The sequence below is a fragment of the Andrena cerasifolii genome, chromosome 12 (assembly GCF_050908995.1).
Source record: "Andrena cerasifolii isolate SP2316 chromosome 12, iyAndCera1_principal, whole genome shotgun sequence".
NCBI lineage: Eukaryota > Metazoa > Arthropoda > Insecta > Hymenoptera > Andrenidae > Andrena > Andrena cerasifolii.
Genome location: NC_135129.1, coordinates 5,124,582 through 5,140,741, shown reverse-complemented (window position 1 = coordinate 5,140,741; position 16,160 = coordinate 5,124,582). Strand labels below are relative to the sequence as shown.

Below are 16,160 nucleotides of genomic sequence, written 5' to 3'. Positions count from 1 at the left end.
GAAAATATCTCAGAGATTACTGGACCGATTTGAATAAATTCTTGCACGAATATTCCTAAGACTATAATCTAGTAAGTACTTGTCGAGACGATTTTTCGATTAGTGTCTTGTTTTTTCTTAACAAAAGAAGGTGAACACTTAGGTCGAAAATCACACGCTTAGCTTTGAGTATCTGCCATTTTTTAAAATCAGCGCCTGCAAGTATTAGATTATAGTCTTAGTAATATTCGTGCAAAATTAGATTCAAATCGCTCCAGTAATCTCTGAGTTATTAATGGTACCGCAAATGCTGTAACTATAAGGACGCCATATACTGCTATGGCACCATTTCTTAAGATATCAAATTTCTTATTTAACAGAATACAGCTTAATTCACAGACAACAAGGTGTATATCTCGAATTTAAAATATCACCTATCTTCATATGAAAAAAAAATCATAAAAATGACCCTATTTTCCGACATGTCAAGGGTATGTAACCCCTTAAATCTTAATACCCCTCCTGTTTCGCCCTCGACCACCACAGTACGCTTGCGAATCAAAGAAGACTGTTCAGACTTCTCAGAGTCGAATGATGCTCAAGGCGATCCCGGACCCGGGGCGGCCGGTTCGCCCGGAAATTAGCGAGGGATCGAACGGCCACAATCAACCCGCCGTCGCGCGCGGTGATTCTTTCCGTGCTTGCGGAGCAGCGTGTCCGAGTTAACCGCTTACTAACTGGCGAAACGTGAGAAACGCCGTCAGAAGGGGATAAGCCCTGGGGTCTTCTAGCGACACCGGTCTCCCTGTCACCTCAGTCAACGATTTCGAGGAATGCTGAACGCAGCCAAGGGGAGTGGCTCGTTATACAAAAATTTCACAACCCGGTGCCCTCAGCCCCGTCAAATGAGCTCTCGCCCTCCACTCGAGGCCACGGCTAATGAGTCTGTTGTTTCTCCAATTAGACCGAACGCGGCCGCGGGGAACAGGAATAAGCGAAAAGGAACTTGGGCACGCTACTTCTCCGCTCCGCGTGCTAAGTGTTCCACTTCATTCCGACCAAATCCTCGAGCCCCTCTCTCTTTTCGTTTCCCTGGCCACTCTCGCTTTCGCGCAACGGTCCCGCGAGAAACGAGCAGGAAAGGAGAGAGAGAAAAAAAAGAAATCGTATGCGAAGGAAACGGTGAAGTGTTCGGCAGAACGAGGGCTGAAGGCCTGGGGCTTGAACACAACAATGGCTATCACGTTTCACGGATGAAGAACGTCCGCTGGAACACGCGCCCCTTCCGCATGCTACGCTTTCCAGAAAACGCTCACGTGCAACGCTCCAGTCATCCAGCATCCGCGGCTGTTCGGCGAAACTTCTCGCGAACGCCGTTATAGGTCAGCAGGATGCTCGAGGCAGGTTGGTATGCGACGAATGCTTTCGGGCGCATTTGATGTTCCCTCGGTTTTAGTCTGATTCTTAGGGTATCGCGCGGCAAGATGATTCTTCTTAAGGTTTCTGAAGTTTTCTTGCGATCCATTTGCGTTTATCGCGAAAGTATGTGGTGGCTGAGAATGTGCGATATTTTCTATACTTGATGTTTATTAGACGTCAACGGCTGTAAGCTGCACCCACGCGGAATAACTGTGCTGGGCACGGTCGGTACTTACAAGGGGAGGACACCATGTGGTAGACGTCGATTTTGATGAGCCTTGGCACGATGGATCTATGTCGAAAATAAGTAAATAGGTGTCCGAGCGTTTCTGCCAATGGGCCTTAATAATAGAGATATTTACATGTAAATTATTAAAAATTTCATAGTGGACGTGGGGTTTTAGTGGGTAAAAATCCCACAACTACCCTGGCACCCGCGGGGATTCCCCTCTGGAGGAGTCGGGGTGCCTTTTGAAGATTTCCCCAAGTTAAAGAAAAAATTTATTAAAATAAAATTTATAAATTTTTGAAGATATATAATTTTTTTTTTAACGTGAAGATATCATCAAAAGGCACCCTGACGCCTCCAGAAGGGAATTTCCCGCGGACGCCAGGGTAGTTGTGGGATATTAACCCACTAAAACCCCACGGCCACTATGAAATTTTTAATAATTTACATGTAAATATCTCTATTATTAATACTCGGACACCTATTTACTTATTTTCGACATAGATCCATCGTGCCAAGGCTCATCAAAAACGATGTCTACCTCATGGTGTCCTCCCCTTGTTAGATGAGAGATCGTTTAGCAATTTTCATGTGCTGTTGGCGCATCGATGATTAGGAGTACGGCTAACTGTGCAGGTTTCGAACTAACGATCACTGCACTTTGTATAACATTAAGGGTTCTAGGCAGTCGTCCCTGTCGAAAATGAAGCATTTCTATTTCAATTAATTACAAAGAAACAAATTGAAACTGAGACTTGTTCTTTGGCATGAAGTTTATTAACGCGATAAGCTTTAAGAAACTTGTTTGTTTAGTCAATAATATGATACAGATGGATCATTAAAGAGGCTTTTTAAAAATTCAAATGGAATTCGAGCATGTTCACAAAATGTGTAGTTCCGGACCGGACCTAAATTGAAGTTAATGAAAACTCTTATTCTTTATGAAAAACAAACTAAGACCTCGTCTTTTGTGGCTTGGGGGAGGGTGAAACCTCATTAATGGGGTTTTAGTTCCTTTTCATAATGAATAAGAGTTTTCATTAGCTTCAATTTAGGTCCGGTCCGAAACTACACATTTTACGAATATGCTCGAATGATTTGAATCGATTGGAACCTCCGTTTTTGAGTTAACACTTTAAAACAAAAGAAACATTTTTAAAACGCCTCTTTAATGATCCATCTGTAGCATATTGTTACTAAACAAACATGTTCTTTAAAGCTTATCGTGTTAATAAACTTCATGCCAAAGAACAAGTCTCAATTTCAATTTGTTCCTTTCTAATTAATTGAAACAAACTGCTGCATTTTAGATAGGAACGACTGCCTAGTATATACCCTTAAGTGATCAGTTAGGACTGTTTCCTCTATGGCTATTGACATCGGAATACCAAGAAAACCATTAGATTTTTTAATAGAAGCAAGTGTCCCAAGTATCCAGTTTTTCGTTGAGTAATATGTACAGAACATTTTAAACATATAAACTACCCTAAATTTTCTTCAATTCGCAAAGTCTCGTGACATTAGGAAAAGGAGAGGTTTCCAGTAAAAAGCCTTCTTGGTGTCGCATTTATTTTATGCTAAATAAGAGTGTACAGATTGACAAATATCCCACAGCGCTGTGAAACAGGAGTGTTGTGTATTCTTCTATCGTATGTACAAATCCATGATTGATGGTAAACGTCGGTGATTGATCAACGATTACGCGTTTAATAGCGCGCAGCGTATTTCGAGGTGACATATTGGTGAATCACTTTGATAGCCTCGAATGTCTCAGTGCCAACAGCTTTGATCTCGGAAGGCGGCAGCATGAATCCAGAATTTCCTCCGGGTAGCTCGTAGGTATATGACAAACTGATACCTGCTTTGGCCATGGCCCAATCATCGCTACCTCCTGCTGAAGGATCTAATCATTTCGTAACAAAAAAATAGTCGAAAGAATTAGATAAGGTGGGACACTTTCAGCAAACGTGATTTACTAAGAATTTCAATATTGTTTCTTTACTACGTTGCTTGAAACGATTGGTAGGTAATTTATCTGAATTCTAGTTGATCCAGAGATCAAAGGAACATTGTGGGAATATTTTTCATTAGCCTCCAAACTGTTTAGTTGAAATCATCAAAGTGTTAGATAGATAAATAATTGGTCACATTCGTTCAGTATCTGTCTAACTATCTCACTTTCTTACTTTGAAAATTATCTCTCATAGTTTCATTGGGTGCATTTCGTTACTTACATAGGTGATTGGCAGAAGTGCCAAAAGTGTACTTAGTGTTACGACTCTTGGCAATAGCTTTCGCGCACTGGCTAGCAAGATTTCGCTGAAAAAATAAATTACATCGTGTTATTTAAAGTATTCGACAAATCTGATGTCTGACGATAATTACAGTATTAGTACCATTGCAGTGCAAACAAATCTTACCAGTTCTGGCTCGTTAGCAGGCACCTTGGACGTGTATCCCCAAGGATACAAAATATACTGAAACATATTTCCAATAATTGTTCGTTACGAAAGAAATAATTGGAGCGCGTTAGCCATCGGAAGAAGCGTTAACGACGCAACGTGCGCAACGGCTTGAGGCTGATTATTCGGGATACCCTGCCCGTGAAACGGCAGAATTTGTAATTCTCTAGATCCTCGTGTGCTTAGCTAATTTTTCGACTTCGCGCTATAAAAGCTTACACCACTTGAATACGTGACTCGAGAGCGAAACCGGGCAGCTGGCAACGATCGGGCGTAGCCAGAGCAATTAAAGGATTAAATTAAACCGTATGGAGCTTGTTTGAGGGCATCGATGCAAGTATCGCGATAGTTATACCTGGCCGTAAGAGTGGAACGTGATGTAGGCCTTGAGCTGTCCCTTGCGCGCTAGGATGAAATCTCGCATGTGCTGAGTTTCTGGTTCGGAAAATGGTTTCGGACCGGCGTACGTCTCGGTGCATGGATTGGAAGAGGCCCCAGTTGCTGCAAACAATCGCATCCTTATCTTTCACTGATTCCAAAATAATCACGGTTTCTGAATTTGTTCTTGAAAATAATCATTCGAAGATAAAAGTGGACCCACTCGTTCCTAACGAAACATTAGCATTCGAAATTGCTTCAGTAATTGAGAAATTAATTTTATTAACATTTAAAACGAATTAATCCAGTTGAAAGAGAGGGATGCTAGTATTCGCATCCCCTTTGTTTATCAACCGCAAACACTCGTTGACATAGAATTTTGTATAGGTGTTATTTAGTGAGAATAAAATCTGTACGGTGCAGAATTATCGGATAAATTCGGTAAAAATAGGTACGGGTTGTTGGCCGGCAATTTAAAAGAGAGGAGAATTGTGTCGGACGGGATTAGGCTAATATTTCTAGCGCGCGGTAATGCGGAGACAGGACGATAAAAATTTGTGGGACATGTGTTGAATTTCCACGAGAGGACGTTTAATACGAGAAAGTGCTCGCACGAATTTTCCGCGGCAGGCAACTTTCAAATGGTACGACAAATTAGGGATCTCAATTTAGAAACTCGCAACTCCGGCGAGACGTGCTCTGTTCATCGAATTTCGCGAATTTATTCGGTTGAAATTCCGCAAATGAGAAAGATTAGTCTCGAGCGGCGGCTCTGAAAATAATTCTCCACCCTTCAAGTCCTTTCAATTAGCGTGGCATTAATGAGCAGTGCTCCTACGAATGACGCTTTCGAAATGAAAGAATACTCAGCAACAGAAATATTAACAAAAATCTAGCGGCGGTGAAACTGCATCGAGAGCCACACGAACACCTAAGTAGGTATATGTGCAATTAATTTTAATAGGCTGCTCGTAGTATTGAGAAAATGGAATAACGTCTTTTCTGCTGTTAAGAGGCAAATAGTAAAATACTTACTAAATTTATTTAGAGAAGAATATTCAAAATAAAATAAAAATTGTTTCTTTTTTTTAATCTTCAGGAGATGTATGATAAATGACATTATTCAGATTTTCTATACAATTAATTATTTGAAAGAAAAAAAATTGATAAATAAACCTATGATTTTCATGCGTCCAATATGGCACCTACCCTTAAATAGTATTAACGTTGCTAAACGACTCTCGTTACCTACACTTTTACTACCCCTTGTAGTAATAATGTTACGGTCAAATTTCAACCTTTTTGACGAACTGTCAATTCAAGTATTTATCAAACTTTGCCAGATTCTCTTGGTTCCGACCCGGAAACCCGCCCCTGGGTTTATGAAAAAAAATGCCCCATCCCCTGAGCAGGAATGAAAGGTGAAATTGTTAGGGCGGGTAGCGAGATCTGCGTCGACATCTGTAACCTCGGGAAATAACTCGGGGTTCTGAAAAGTCAGTGTGTTAAAGCCCGGATGAAGAGACCAAGAGGAGTAACAGCCGTGCGCGGTAACGAGCAAGTTTTTATCACGCTCAATCATAACTTCCATGGAAACACCGCGCGATTGCTCTCCAAAGAAAAGTTTGAGTGCAATAGTCGAGTCAACCGGGGACACAGTACTCTTTCTCGGCGCGGCACCAAGAGAGATGTGTCAGTTAACAACGTTCCTCTCCCTCTCGTCAAATCACTCGTGTACGAATTTTTCAATCGCGAACAGTGTTCTGGCCTGCAAATTAAAAGCAACGTCGCGATCGAATTCCATCTATCTGGAAATTCAAATACATCTCCCATGAAACTGTCTGGAATATGATTATGAATTGTGAGTAACAAATTAGGAAATGGAGTGGTACGAAATAAAATGCGAACGTAGAAGAAAAGTGGAAGAAATGGGGATTCTGTAACGGGAGAGTAAATTTTATATAAAGTTCATAGACGAGTTATCGCGTCGAAGTGATTGAGTTTGAATCTGTAGTGTTGATGTAAAAAGAGGACAATTTTTTAAAGATTTCTTCGGTATGCAAATATGATTTTCTCGAACAATTAAGATCATGTTACATGACAATTAATTGTTTCAAAAAGACACTCTGTAAGTTTTTATGTTCGAGAAAAATTTGCTTATGAAAGAATCAAAGATCAAAGCAGTGTTAGCAATTTTTCTGAAACAAAGTATTATTTGAATCTGTGATGCTTCGATTGCTACGATCTGTATCGTTTAATCATCATCCATTTTGATTAATCAATGGATGTCGATGTCGTCGATTGATTATCAGCGATCAGCTTAGCCTGACCGATACGCGCTGCGACCAGGAAATATTAATTTGTCTGTTTAATAGGAACTTGTCGCTGCGGTGTTTAATCTGCGCGATAAAAACGGATAAGCGCGCAATTGTTTGTACAGATTTCAATCGATCGATCTCCGACTGATTAAATCGTTAGCTCCAATCATCTCGGCACTTCAGACGTGATTTTTTATGGGCACATCGGCTGCTCCAGATACGCGACTCTACGCGACAGTAAATAAAAAAGCAGAAACTTACACATCCATTCTATATCGTAATTCCTGTTGCCGTCCACTCCGCGGCAGTACGAGTTACCAGTATTGGATCTAGTTTTCCTCCATAATCGATTCTGAAATGCAGCAAGGAGAAATGTACGTTCGCCAGAAAATTGATGTGCATCGATGCGCAAAAAATACATTCATATATTCGGGAAAAAGGTGTCTTTCCTAATATTAAGTAGGTATTTACTTCATATTTGACAAAAATATTTGTTTCCTAATGTAAAATAAATATTTCTCGTACATACAGGAAAATTTTTTTTCTAATATTAAATAAGTTATTTTATATATCATACATAATATTATATTATATTATTTTTTATTAATTAAATATTTCTTGTATATTAGAAAAATATATTTTTGTCAAATATGAAGTAAATACCTATTTAATATTAGAAATGACATCTTTTTCCGAATATGTGAATATTTGCTTCTTAATCTAGAATAAATACTGTATGTATATTTAAATATAAATATCAAAAATATCAAAAATATCAAAAATATCAGAAATATCAAAAATATCAAAAATATCAAAAATATCAAAAATATCAAAAATATCAAAAATATCAAAAATATCAAAAATATCAAAAATATCAAAAATATCATATAAATATCAAAAAGAGATTGAATCTCTTTTCAATACTGAACGCTTGTGTATCGAATATTTTGTGCCACTAGGGGCTCGTGTCTATATTTAGTAAATTCCTTCTTGGGAATTTCACTTGCTCCAGGTGTAAGATGTCGAAAGCATAATGGGCTTTAATTTGAAAAGCAATTTGCGGAGAACATTTGGTATAAGGGGAGGCAGATTGCTCGAATAATTCTCATTTAGAAATTCTTCCCTTGGGCTACAATTCCTGCTAATTATGAAAGAAACGTAACGCTAATGAGTTCTCGTAAAATCTGCATAATATGCACTCCGCAGTGACTGGGAAGAATAATCTTTAAAGAATAAACTGTATAGCTGGTAACGAAATGGAAATTATTTATAACGCGTCAGCGCTGGATTGGAGGGGGACATTTATACTTAATCTTCTCACTCGGGACTGTCGACAATTACTGGCAGATTTATAAATAGCACGTAATTACCGATGATTTGCTATGCGTGAACTCGTAACCGTCGGGGTTCAAAACCGGCAGAATGTACCAGTCGATGTTCTTCAAGAGCTCTCTGTGACTTGTCAGCATCTGATCCACTATGTAGAGAGACGTGATCGGCGCAATCCATTCTCTAGCGTGAATTCCAGCGTCGATGAAAATAGCTGGTTTGTTTTTACCGCCGGTCGACAATTTTAGAACTTTCATCTGTCGTCCTTCCGTGGATGCTCCTATGTTAATTAACGAGGCCACGTCACCGTGTGTTTTCGTCAGCAGGTCGAGATACTCGTTCACCTGTGAATGATTCGAACACACCACTTTGCTGGACCGTCGAAGTAAATGTCACGTATATTTCTTTTGCAAACAGCGAGCACTTATTCGCCTCGCGAAGTCAGTATTTAACGAATGAAATAGTACAGGTATTATTAGGATGCTAATTTAAGTCCCTTTCACTTTGAAGTATCTATTAGTAGTTTGGAATTTCAAAATATAATGAACTTATTGGTGAAGGTTTTCTAAACCGAATTGAAGGGTTCTTTTAGAAAACACTGTAAGTGTCGAAAATCAAATTTTACAGTAAGGAGAAAAATCTTGGCTGTGTTTAATTTATTTATGAAACTTGATTTCTTTTGATTGATAAATGTGCTTAAGGGGTCTAGGCAGTCAGAAACTCGATATTTTTGTTGTATTTTTCGAAAGTACCACTCTTACCGAGTAATATGCCGTTTGGTTGATGGTAAAATTCGCAAAATTAAGGACTTTACAGCCGAAAAGGTCGAGCGCTTCATAAACCGTTTCTGCGCGCACGCGGGTAGACTAATTCCTCTTTCGAAACTTTAAACGCGTTTTTCTCGGAATCATATTTCCTCGTCGTTTTGCAGTGATTGCGAAAAAACGGAGGTACAAGTCGATTTGAAAAAAATTCAGCATAGGTGAAACATGTCTAGTTACGACCTGAACCTACGCGTAAGTCTGTGAAAACTTCTGTTTTGACAGAAAAAAATAATAAAATGTCTCTTTTCCCTGGCGAAAAATCAAGTTTCTTTAAAATTTGCCGTTTTACAGCCGCCATTCTCATAATTTTCTGGGCAGAATAGAGGTCAGGGCAAAGTATCAATTTCAGAGAATATGTCACAATTCAATTTTTTACAGCCAGAATCACTGCAAAATTACAGCGGCTCCGGAAAAAAAACACCTATATATCAGGCACCTGTAGCGCTGTCATACATATGTATGTATTATTGAAATAATTTTTTTTACTGTTTATAGTGTTAACAAACATTACCCAAAAGTACTAGTCACAATTTGTATTCATCTCCTTGTAATTAATTCGCAAAAAATACTTGATTTTCGAGCGATCTGACTGCCTAGTCCCTTTAAGTGCACATTAACACGAATGCACACAATTTTCTGTTTTTTTTTTTATTATTAATACAGTCCCAGTTCATGAAAAGAAGAGTTGTACTTTTAGAAAACTTTAAAAGAGTTGTACTTTTAGTATATCCCACCTCTTAATTGTAGAGAAAACTGAATGTGACATTCATTTAAATTTAAGTGCCAATCTTGTTACCTATCGCTTAATTGGCAGCAGCATTGTTTTCTACAGAAGCGGCGTTGGACGTACCAGCGGTGCCATATTTTAAAGGAAAGGGAAGGGAAAATTGTAGAACCTTTTCCGATAAAATTTTTTCTTAATTTTAGCACGCAGTGTTTTCTACGAGAATTCCTCAATTATGAATATGATAAATGAATTTGGTAGTCTCGAAACAGTACACGAGTCATAGTTATAGTTCTCATTGCCAATATTTCTATAGTTTCTTATCAATTTCTGATTGTACGATTACTCAGAGGACTGCTTCTGTTCGAGGTGTCTTCGACACCTCAAATGTCTACCTGCGTGAATTGTTTAAAACGCGATAAGCAGAGATTTGAAATGTTTATCATAAAATGAAGATGTTACTTTGCTACTGTGCTGAGTTTCGAGCAAAAGATTATTACTTACTTCGTTGTAATTAGGGTAATAAGTGAAAGACAATCCTCGAGATATGGAGGGGCCTCGAAGCATCGCTTGCAATCTACGCTGGACTTGTTGCTCGATGTATTCTGCCGCGACTGCTTCTTGAACATCTTCGATCGCCACCGTGTAATTCAGACGATTTTCCTCGACGAATTTCTTGAACTCTTCCACTCGGTCCGCTGTCACCAGGACATCCACGAGATCGTGCGTTGTTCTTAGAACATCGAACCCAGATACTTCCATGTAACTTCTCAACGAGTAAAGCTGCTCAGGCGTGTCGTAGGAGATAGAGAGACTCTTCATCCTGTAAATTTTCAACAGCGAAATGTAACTTCCCCTCGAAATTCCTGACTTAATCGAATATTAACAATTGCATTCAACTGCATTCCCTGGAAAATCACGTGGATCATTTTCTCCAGCTAAGAGTGTCAAGATACTTTTAGAACCTACTTTTATTTTTAAATAAAAAGTTTCCTACTCGACACTGGTCTCCCAGTGTTGCACAATTAGAACAAAAGTTGCAAGCTTGAAAAGAAGCTCCTTTTCCCTACAAATTAGAGTTTTCGAATTTACAATATTTACAATACAATTAATTGTTACAATACAACTGAGGATTATAAGAATTCTAAGTGTATGGAAATTAAACCTGCTTCATTGCTGAGGGCCATCAGATTTTGATATAAAATTATCTGCCCATTAAATTCTTAATTATTATTAAGCACACTAAAAATTCGTGTCTACCCTGCACAGGTAGAAACAACGCTTATTGTTAGTAGCATTCAAATAATAAAATCCTTCATTCATTAGACATATGAGGTAGATTTCCTAATTACTGTAAGTGCCTCTATTACTGCTACTTCATTTATTTTACTTAATAAACACGTAACTTATAAAGAATAGTGTGCAAAAAAATTTATCCTCAAATTGAGACTGTTCTTCTTATTATCTTACACTAGTCTTTATACGTTACGTTTTTATTAAGTAAAATAAATAAAGTGGTAGTAATAGAGGCACTGACAGTGATTGGGACGTCTACCTTCACTCGACAAATCGCACAATAATTTTATCACCATGACCAATTACATAAAAATACCCGAAGAAAGACACTTTAAATGTTAAACATACCCCTCTAAGGGTGGCAGGATCTCTTCGTCGGCGGCGGCGACAGCCGCGACGAAAATAGTCGCGATCACGAGAGAGATGCGCATCTTGGTCAGGTTCAATTAAACCAGTTACTTGTCCTTTCGGTTTTATATATCGTGGCGTATCAATGCCCACCAATGCCCACATTTCATTTACGTAGGCATCACTAAAACGCATCATGATTGGAAAATCCGTAGACGGCACGTCGTTCTTGTGAAATCGCTGATGAGATAAAGGCCGTTGCCTCAAAAGACGACTCTTATCGCGACGGGTATCTTTGATCGAGACTTAATAAAGTATATTATTGATTTGTCGATAGCAGATTTATATTGTGTACACAGCGAGGCGCATGATACAACATATCGGTACACAGTGTTATTATTTATGAAGACGATGCACCGGTGACGTTGCGATTTCAGCTTTTAATCGATGTCGATGCTTAATCTCTTCGACTTAATTAAGTATATTTTTTTCATCGCGATGACTATGCCTTGTAATCCTATCGACGAATGATGGAATGCAGATTTGTATCGTGTAAATCCTGAATTACGCGATATCGCTCATAAATGGTATTTGTTTATTTATAGAGTTCTTTGTAATTTCAAGGAGAAGTCGTGTTTGAAAAATTCGGGATATAAAATGGATGTAGAATTTAAAAAGGGAATAGCAAAACTCGTCGAGATCACCTTTACTTGAGCGGAGAAAATATACAATTTGATTTTATCGCAATAAGCATCCCATTTAAATCAATTTGCACGATTATCTTCAAAACTATTGGCGATATTGAAAAATGTTTCTGGCGAAAATTAAGTGGCTTCAAGGAGCGCATAATCTGATGTAGATAGTTTTTTGCGCCTGGTATCGCGGAGCAGATACGAAGGTCAATTTTGACTTTTTAAATAGAATCATATATAGTACTTTTGAAGACGTTAACAGATGGAATTATTGATTCAGCATAAAGAAGTATTAGGATGTTTGCGTGAAAAAAAAATAGTTGCAGAGATATTAGCGTAGATTGATTTAAATGTGACATTCTGATAAAAATTATAATATAAGCGTAGTTCTTATGGAAATATCGAACCGCAGAGTTCAGTGAAAACACAAGCTTTTTTTATCACATTTTATTTAATTACAAATGTATTAAAATGAAATATAAACAGAGGAAGGGGGAGAAAATGAAATAAATATACATATACGAATGATTTGGAAGCACTTCCCCTTCCTGTTGTGCAAGGATAAATCGCCAGTAGCGACAACAGTCGATTTTTATCGGGAAACTAATGTATCTGAAGAATCGTTATTTAAATTGCAATTATCATAACGATGATTTGTTCTATCACTGCTTCGACTATTTGGCAAAATAAAAAGCAGTTAATAGTCTCCGTATTACGTACCACAGAAAGTTGGAATAACTTGCAATTAAATACATAAACTTTCTAACGAAAACTATTTCATATAATGGTGTAAGTAAAACAAATAGAAAATTATTATTCAATACCACAAGTTAGTTACTGACTAATAACTATTCGGCCACTGAACGACTGGTACGATACAAAAATTTATAGAACATACGCGTGAGTTAAAATATATTTTATGTTCGCGAGAAATTTAGGCTCGTAAAAAAATATTTAATTGCTATTGTCAAGCGGCTCTCTAGGTAGTCAGTATGTTACGTGCATTCCAGACGTACATATCCTCCAGTGAGATTCTTTTCTCGGGAATCATGTTGTAAACCTAAATTTACAGAAACGACGAGTTAGAGTTTGTTAGAATGCATAAAAAAATTATTCAAGTCAATTACTTTATCCCATACCTTTTTAAACGTTTTACCACCTAGTTTTTTTCGAAGGAAAAACGAAGTAAATCCTGTCAAATCATTAGAATTACTGTGGTTTACTGTGGTTACTGTAGTCCCCTGTTTTCCCTAGAAAATTGAAATCAAAATTGAACCAATACTTTTAAACATCAACAAGCATATTTCATTTTAAACATTTGAGAAAGTGATTTTACGTTTTGTGACGATGTTATAGTGTCTTCCACGCCCAAGTTCTGTGAACAAACTCTTTTCCTAGCAGATGTCATACATTCTTCGTCACTTTGAGACGCGCTAGAATTTTTGCTCCTTTTTCTTGATCTTGTTTTGCTTTCTTCCGTTTCAAGCGATGTTAGTTTCAACAAATTATGGGTTTTTCGAGGTGCAGGGACATCACCCTTTTCTGGCAAACTTCTACTCTCTTTTTCTGGACTTCTGTCCCTTACATTAACTACATCCAGTAATTTGCTGGGATTGTCTTTCGTGAAAATTTTATTAGGATTCGCATCCAAATTATTTCCGTCTGAATACATGCTTTTCAATTCGTCATGCGTTGCTACAGTTATATCTACTACTTCATTAAGCGGAGTACCCTTTTCGGCTATCATTGACTCTTTAAGCTGTTCAGAGACTTCTGTATTTATGTTTTGTTCTCTCGAACTCGGACCTTCCTGTGTAGAACATTGTGTGTCTTTTTGTGATGCATCTGATAGACGCGAATCAATTGTTTCAGGAATGTAAGTGGCGGTCTTTCTCGAACATACTTCTTTTACATTCTGTACAGCTTCTTTTACAACTGAAATATCCTTGTTAAGTGAGTCTACTGTTCCTAGACTATTTTTCGGTGTACTCGATATCAGTCCCTCTCGAAACTGACTAATACTGTCATTGTCTAAGAAGTCACTGCTACTGCAAGTGTCATACGATTCGGGGATAATTTGTATTTTACGTTTAGCATTCTCTATGTCGACAGGAGATTTCATTGGAACATCAGAAACTACTTTCGGCAATATTCTCACGTCGGCCGTTACATCTTGCGTGTCAAGAACTAAAACTTCGGACGAATCAGGTTTCAATTCGGATCTCTTTAAAAGGTTCCCAAACTTGAATTTTGGATTGCAATATTTTTCTATAGAACAGTGCAAGATTGCAAGGGGTATGTCGGTTTCTGATATCACTTGACGTTTGCAATCTTGTAATGCTTTATCTGTAAACACAATGAATCAATTGTCGTGAAATGAAATGCATAGTATTCATGGCTGTAATAATAACTTACATATCGAATCGTACTCAGCTGCAACGTGTTGCGTTGACTGCATTGTGTCGCTATCGGAACATTGTAACACAATTACATTTGACGCGCAAAGTTCTTTATGCGTTAAAGGGTTCTTGGAATATAAAAGCGACTTTCCACCTTAAATGTGTTTCTTATTAGAAACAATACAACTGAATACTCTGCTGCCTAATTTGCCATTTACCTGCCATTCTAATAATCCTTCCGCACATTTTATACTGGCGTGTACTGAAGTGTACAAATAATAAGTTTCGGAACAATGTTCTCCGCTTTTCATTCCGACGAAGCGAAACTTTTCCCTTGATAACTAACGATTCAGAAATTTGTGGAGTAAATTCATCTGCATCTGGAAGTTCTTCACCGTTGTGTACTGCGCGTTTAACTTGCTCCCAATAACTTAGAGTTACTATCGGCACAGTGGAGGCCATGGCCCAAGTGACCTGCATTATATCCAAACAGATAATACAAATTAAGTCTTACATTTTCAACTGAATAATGCTCAAATATCTGTACGCTGCTTTTACATAGATATACAAATTATGTTAATAAAAACCTTATCCGTTAACGAAGCCCTCGATACCGTCAAATAGGTGCAAATTTGTGTCCACTCAGTAGAAATTAAGCCATCAATTTCGTTCATGATATCTCGTAGTTTTCCTTTATCCTTATCGTTTAATGTAGATACCACTGTTATTATTGATACATACACTGCCCTGAAATAAGAATCACATTGATAAGAAGCCTTATAAGAAGCATTTAGCAAAAAAGAAAGACAGCCTAAAGAATTACTTAAAAGTGTGATGCTGCAAACCGAATCGTACTACATCTCCATGCTTCAAATTGTACCCTTCCTTCTGTACCTCAATCCGTTCTGTTTCTCCCACAATGATATACGTACCATACTTGGAACCCATATCTTTCACTCTGCATATCGATATGGGCTCGTTGATCTAAGGGTGTGCAAAGATTTGTATGAAAGAAATAAAATTTTGTTGCGTAATGGGAGCGCTCAGCGCAACCAACTGTTGGCCCCAACCGTTTGCAATCGTTGGGAACTGATCAGTGAGCGCAAGTGAGCGGTTGGCCAACAGGTGGTTGCACTGAACGCACCCAATGACAAGCATAAAGGTCTGTGCACACATATCAGTTCCGTGTTAGTACCGTTCCGTCATGTCAGTGGTAAGAAGAAGAGCGGCATAGAGGGTTTCATTTTCTTACCAATGGTAAGCCGCATGAAACTGACCGTGTCAGTGATAAGTGAGTAGCGACCTTAATGCCGTATAGCGTATTACATGTACCTGTGCCACTTGTTTGGGCTGTAGGTGAATGGAGGCGTGTATTCGACTAATGGATTCATCATTTTGCAAGAGTACATCGCTCTTCTTTCTGCCGAATGTTAATTCTTGATTCGGTTTCAAGTATATGCGTTGCCCTGACATTATAAATAAAGCATAGAGTAATAATACAGTTGCTGGTTGGATGGACTTGTAATAAAAGAAAGGTGTACCTGCAGAATTGAGCAAATACCACATTCTGAAACGTTTCTCAATGTTCCACGGTTATAATTATCATATGAGAGTTTCGTTACTTTACGGTATTCTCTTAATTGTGTACATAGACACTCAGGTTCAAAACAATCATGAATTCGAACCATGAACAATATGAACATAGAAATGTGTCCATGACATGATGCGAACACAAATTGAACGACTTGAACTGAATTGAACAT

At 38.1% G+C, this 16,160-nt stretch overlaps 2 protein-coding genes and 1 long non-coding RNA gene across 4 annotated transcripts; 1 reads left to right on the top strand and 2 right to left on the bottom strand.

The window, feature by feature from the left end:
• Positions 1 to 3,179: 3,179 nt before the first annotated feature.
• LOC143375544 (carboxypeptidase B) lies at positions 3,180 to 11,465 on the bottom strand. Its single transcript, XM_076824770.1, has 8 exons — positions 11,307 to 11,465; positions 10,167 to 10,485; positions 8,156 to 8,458; positions 7,047 to 7,137; positions 4,445 to 4,590; positions 4,048 to 4,104; positions 3,862 to 3,946; positions 3,180 to 3,530 (listed from the first exon to the last, which is right to left on the bottom strand). Exons 1-8 carry the CDS (start codon positions 11,387 to 11,389, stop codon positions 3,334 to 3,336), a joined length of 1,281 nt encoding a protein of 426 aa, XP_076680885.1. The 5' UTR covers positions 11,390 to 11,465; the 3' UTR covers positions 3,180 to 3,333.
• LOC143375546 (uncharacterized) lies at positions 9,836 to 10,334 on the top strand. The gene is made up of 2 exons (XR_013086935.1): positions 9,836 to 10,024; positions 10,089 to 10,334. It is a non-coding gene; the product is annotated as an uncharacterized LOC143375546 (long non-coding RNA).
• A 965-nt stretch (positions 11,466 to 12,430) lies between the features above and the next one.
• On the bottom strand, positions 12,431 to 16,095 carry Nbs (nibrin). Of its 2 annotated transcripts, none has more exons than XM_076824038.1 (9): positions 15,939 to 16,095; positions 15,730 to 15,863; positions 15,221 to 15,381; positions 14,985 to 15,144; positions 14,616 to 14,871; positions 14,414 to 14,551; positions 13,335 to 14,344; positions 13,138 to 13,248; positions 12,431 to 13,058 (listed from the first exon to the last, which is right to left on the bottom strand). In XM_076824038.1, exons 1-9 carry the CDS (start codon positions 15,961 to 15,963, stop codon positions 12,978 to 12,980), a joined length of 2,076 nt encoding a protein of 691 aa, XP_076680153.1. In that variant the 5' UTR covers positions 15,964 to 16,095; the 3' UTR covers positions 12,431 to 12,977. The 2 variants fall into 2 exon arrangements, with proteins under 2 accessions (XP_076680153.1, XP_076680154.1); XM_076824039.1 differs by having other exon boundaries at positions 13,138 to 13,239.
• Positions 16,096 to 16,160: the final 65 nt, after the last annotated feature.